The sequence below is a fragment of the Anarhichas minor genome, unplaced genomic scaffold (genome assembly GCF_050575085.1).
Source record: "Anarhichas minor isolate MPS153535 unplaced genomic scaffold, ASM5057508v1 ptg000007l, whole genome shotgun sequence".
NCBI lineage: Eukaryota > Metazoa > Chordata > Actinopteri > Perciformes > Anarhichadidae > Anarhichas > Anarhichas minor.
The window spans coordinates 2,286,546-2,292,081 of NW_027466453.1; the positions used below are offsets into that span (position 1 = coordinate 2,286,546).

General features: G+C 39.4%; 1 protein-coding gene across 1 annotated transcript; it reads left to right on the plus strand.

The window, feature by feature from the left end:
• The first annotated feature begins 753 nt into the window (after window positions 1-753).
• On the plus strand, window positions 754-5,320 carry pyya (peptide YYa). Its single transcript, XM_076080027.1, has 3 exons — window positions 754-932; window positions 5,102-5,182; window positions 5,296-5,320. The coding sequence occupies exons 1-3, from the start codon at window positions 754-756 to the stop codon at window positions 5,318-5,320; spliced, it is 285 nt and encodes a 94-aa protein (XP_075936142.1).
• Window positions 5,321-5,536: the final 216 nt, after the last annotated feature.

Here is a 5,536-nt window from a genome sequence, read left to right on the forward strand (position 1 = left end):
TAGCTGTAACGCTCACATAAAAGAAAAATATAACTGCCTCATAATATACACACATGAAATTAAGCTGCTGCAACATCATTATTATTATCAAATCATCTTAAATATGTAGCATTTATGTCCATTTAATGACAAACATCCAATTCCCTTATGTGTGAAATTAGTTTCCACATCTGGAGTCAATCCATTTTCTTCATCTTCCTCAGGAAGTAAACACCACTGTGACAATAAGTCAATCCAAAGCATAAGAGTTTTTTGTTACATGATACATAATAACTTGTTTAGCTCCTCCACACACCTCTATTTACTTAGCCTGAACAGGCATTCCCTAGGAAAACAAATGACACTGTTTTCCACCCCGCACCCCTCAGGAGAGGTTTGATAGATACAATGGTACAATGGAAAATGTCCTTATCAACTCTCATACCTCCTTCACTCTCTGTTTTATTTAGAGTTTTCTGGGATTAATTCTAAGATAAAAGGTGACATCTTTCATCAGATAATCAGGGATTTTTTCATAAAACCTTTTCACAACTTGTTTAATTTTGACCAATAATATAATAAAAAATAAGAATTTGGCATACTACAATTACCAAAACCAACTATTGATTAAAAAAAAATGAAATAACCAATTAATTTATTTTTAAAGAAATCCAAAATGGTCAAGGTATTATTCTACTGGAGTTGATTCAAAACTTTGGATCCTTAACTTTCAAAAGTCGTCTTAATCTTGCTGTCCTGTTACAGAAGGCCGTGATGCTGAAGCCATGGACAGTGCTGGTGGCCTTAGTGCTGTGTGTGCTGGTGTGTCTGGGAACACTGGCGGACGCCTACCCCCCCAAACCTGAGAACCCCGGTGAAGACGCTCCCCCCGAGGAACTGGTCAAGTACTACACTGCCTTGAGACACTACATCAATTTGATCACCAGGCAGCGGTATGCACACACACATACATACAGTACATAAACATTGTACAGGTATTTGTGCTGCATAAGCCTGCACTCCTTTTGTTTCGTCTTGTATTTCTGTATTTTTGACAGCTAAATAACATCATCAGGGTGTAGCTTTTAGGTTGGTTTAGATTAGGGACTGTACATAACATATTGGTGTGGGGAGGAGGGCTGAATCTTGGATATTTGATATTACATTTTGATATCCTAATTATATTATTATACTGTAATATTTTTGATAAAGCAAGGCACTCCACAAACTTAATGATTTTTTGTTTTGATCCTCCAAAATGTTTTGACTTATTGACTCAAGTAAAATCCAACATTAAGGTAGTGTAGCCCATTTTAGATCTCAATAACGAAATTGAATCATTTTCACTGTAGCCACCTATGAACACGTTGCAAGTGAAAAAAAGCCAAATCAATGGCAAACAAATCAACTACAGACAATTAATGTATTTATTTAATAAAGGACTAATCTATATGAAGTAAACTGGGCACTTCTATGACTACAGTAATGTTCGTGCATGTGAGCGTGCCTCACTGGTTAGCTCATGCCGCCCCTCTGCACTGCTCTCATATACAGTTGCAGCTGATAAAAAACATCTCTATCGACAGCGTCGTCACAGAAGTGTATTGTCCACCCTCCGGTTCCCCCTCATGTAAACACCGTTAGCCCTGTCAGCACGTTAGTCATAGTTTGTACTATTTGCGCCGTTAGCTACAAGTCGCAGGCTCAGGCGTTGCCATCTTGAGAGACGTTGAGAGGCAATCGCAATGCTCCCAATCTCGTATTATGCACCTTTAAAGTTATGGAGGGTCCTCATGAAGATAGATGCATGTATGCATCATCCTTCTCCAAATTTAGATCCCCAAAAATTAAACGAACCCTTCCCCAAACTGACTTTCTGGCGTTAAGCTAATAAAAGTGTAACAGCAGCTGAACTGAGTTTGCCTTTTTTACTTCTTCCCGTTTGCTCCTTTAGTCTGTATTTAATTTTGTTTGATTCAAGTCATTACAGGGAATGAGTTGCATGAGTTTCCCGCTCGTACTTAAAACCTGAAGCTCTGTGATGCAGTCCCCCCTCATCCATCCCCAACCCTTTACCCACACAGGGCAGCTTCATAAATTAGATTACTGGCCACTCTCCAAAACCGCCAGGCCTCCAAATCAACGGGACCAGAGCAATAAAATCGGCACAGATGAACCCAAGAAAGAATCCCAAATTCAGTTAGCAGGGCCTGAGCCAAGGCCTGCTGCTCTCAGGTATAAAAGTCGCTTGTCAGATGCTATATTTTCTGATTTGAAGCAGTCTGGCTCATGAGCTATCTGTTCTTACTCATGAAAGCCAAATAGATCGTTGATATTTAGATACTTGGTTTAAAGAAGACTCATCATCGCCATAAAAAGTCAATTGGTTTAGGTAGAAGGTTTTCACATTTCACTGGAGAGTTGCAGATGAAGACATATATGTGATAAAGGTAACTAATGGTTTTATGAAGGTTTGACTGTATAAAATAACGTGATGGGGAATGTGATGGCTGTCAGCTTTAGGCTGGGCACTCCAGATAAAATGTATGGATTTGGGTAGTCAAGTGCCTTTGGTGCATAACTATATACTGCAGTTCATAGCATTGTATAAATGGAGAAATTTACAGTGTCTTACTGAAGACATGAAAATCAGAGCACTTACTGTGATTCAGCATCAACTAACACTTCAACTGCTTCAGCTCCCATTCAACATCTCACAGATATACAATTCAAATTGTATCAGATTTGATCCTGTATTTGCTCCTGTAATAATTCATTTTCTGAAGATAGTTGAGGCATTTATAGTTTCCTCGTCGTTTCTATATGAAACAAGGTACTAATTGTAAAGAAAATAGCAAAATAAATTATTTGTTATAGTTTCAGTTCATTTTATAAGCAGTTGTTGATTTTCAGAGGAAATTTCTTGAAAGTACGTACTGCTTTGAATTTAAATACATTTAGCAGAAGTTATGGTTGAGAAAAAGATGGCTGGCTATTTATTTTATGGAAACTCAAATAGCTTTGTGACTCAGATGTAATGGTAATACAGGAGAAGTAAAAACTGGGGTTATTAAAAGAAACATGATCAAGATTACTGCATTGGAGAGAGGAAAAGACAAAAAGAGTCAAACTGACCATTGGTTAGAAAGAGCAAGAAAGACAGTCAGAGCGGATAGGACATGGGGAAAGATAGTCAAATGGAAAGAAAGACATTCAGAGAAATAGAAAATAAGAGCAGGACCGACCAGGGAGATATATGTGTGCTGATGGGCCATTATCAGAGAGGAAAGATCCTGATGTGTTGCACTGTGCGACAGCTGAGACACAGTTGTTTGATTGCTTTCCCACAGGGCAACACTCACACACCTTCCTGTGTGTGTAACGAAGCATAAGATTGGGTGCTGGGGACATAGTGGGAGGTGGAACAGGTGGTTAATGGCAAATCAGAGGAACTGCAGGCGCCGCAGGGGTTGTGTTGAAAAGCACTGTTTCACGCACACACAAAAACAAAGACACGCACACACACATTGGGAAGTAAACTTTGTGTGAAACGGCTCTGTGGTTTTACATTTGCAGCTCTCTTGGTTTCCTTATCGTGAGAATGATAAGACTCATCCAGATCCGCATTTGAACGCACACACTCTTGCATGCACAGTCGGAATCTGACTGCGAAATTGAAGCATTAGGATCAAATGGAGGATTGGTAAATCAATAAAGAGGACATAAAGACATATTGTCTTGAATGACTCAAAATATAAAATATAATCTCTCTAAACTCGCTTAGTTTCCCACTGGGCTACTGCGATCACCAAAATCCAAGGTTTTAAACAGAGAAGTGGTGTCCTGTTTGAGACAGGAAGCAATGTGTTATGGGAAAAGAAGTCTTGATTTAGAAAAAGGATGCTGCTTTCATTTATCTGAACCAAAGACAGGTATCTTTAAAGGGGAACTCAACTGGTTTTTACACATGAATGTCAGTATATTAGTCATGAGGAGTACCACTCAGCATGTGACAGCTCAAAATATTCTAAGTAACATAAAGCCTCTTACTTCAGTTTTACATAGCCATCACTAAGAGCACAATCACCTCATCCAGCAGCACGGACAAAGGAGGGGCTGCTTTGTTTCAACTAGCAGAGCATTTTACTAGAACAAACTAAGATAAACAGTTGGACTACAGACAGACAGCTTTTGTTTTAGCTTGTTTGTAAAACTTCTTATGAGCCAAGCTAGTGTGCTGTGCTTGTGTAAACATAGAGGCAGTGGATGAGACTGCGGACAGAGCCGATTGAAATAGGTATCGTTTCCGTTTAACATCTTCATACTTGTTGAACAAATATATTGATAGAATTTGCTTTTTACTCGCAATTGTTTTATTACTTTTACGAGCTAACTTTTCGTCAACTCAAGTAATTTTCACTTCAGTGTCTCCAATAATTTAGTACCAGGGCCCAATTATTAGGTTTTGATTTGTCCATTCTGAGCTGCTCTAGAAACATGAAGGTGCAACATGGACTCCGTGGAAGAGGACCTGCTCCCATGTAGATATATAAGGCTCTTCCTAAGCGAACAAAACCAAAACGATTTTTAGTTGCAGGTCATTATACACTAATGAAAACGTAGTGATTCATTTGGATTAATCCCGCTAAATGTTACACACTGTTCCTATAAGATGTAATTGAAATTTACCAAATTGACCTGATGGTGGCAATAGTTGAAAAGTGATGGGATCAAAAATTCATCGTGAATGGGTACAATGAATGTGTTTACCAAATTTCATGACAATCCATCCAAAAGTTGTTGAGACAAAACGACAAATGTGAACGCTGTGGTGGCGCTGGAGGAAAAGTCAGAGAAGGATCAGCAAAGTCATTAGGATTCATCCTCTTGAAACCATGAAGGCACAAACTTTTATACCAATCCATCGAAAAGATGTTGAGATATTAACTGGATAAGTTAAAAGGTCTGACCTGCTGGTGGCTGTAGATGAAAAGTCACGGGATCACCAAAGTTAGTTGGATTCATCGTCTGGTCAAAATAGAAATATGTACCAAATTTCTCAGCTTTCTATCCAATAGTTCGTTAGCTTGGCTAAAGACTGCTCTCCTTTTCCCTTACCCAGGTATGGAAAGCGTTCAACTCAGGAGGATGTGGTTGCAGAGCTGCTGTTTGGTGGCGACAGCAACAGAGACCAGAGATCAAGGTCAAGACCTTCAAACACTTAAGCTGAAGGAGTCATGTGACCTGTAAGGAATCCATATAAATATTGATGATTTATACAAGCACTTACACATACTTCCTTGTGTTCTTCCACAGATACGACAACTCCTACATGTGGTGACTCCGCCGCCCCTCTCCCTCCTCATGGAGCATTCCCTCAGGGTGCATCCCACAATGCACCTGGAGGGGCCGACATGTGCCTCTCATCTCTGACCCCTGAAACCGACCCTGAACTGAAGACCATCACTGACCGGATCACAAGCTGTCTTTGTCTCTCTTGTCACTGTCTCACATCTTTCTCAACACAATTGTACATAATTTATTATTTATATATATA

Excerpts from the sequence above, each read along its gene's own strand:
- pyya (XM_076080027.1), top strand. The coding sequence starts at position 754 with ATGCTGAAGCCATGGACAGTGCTGGTGGCCTTAGTGCTGTGTGTGCTG. Across the intron at positions 933-5,101 it reads AATTTGATCACCAGGCAGCG|GTATGGAAAGCGTTCAACTC; the intron begins GTATGCACACAC and ends TCCCTTACCCAG. Across the intron at positions 5,183-5,295 it reads AACAGAGACCAGAGATCAAG|ATACGACAACTCCTACATGT; the intron begins GTCAAGACCTTC and ends GTTCTTCCACAG.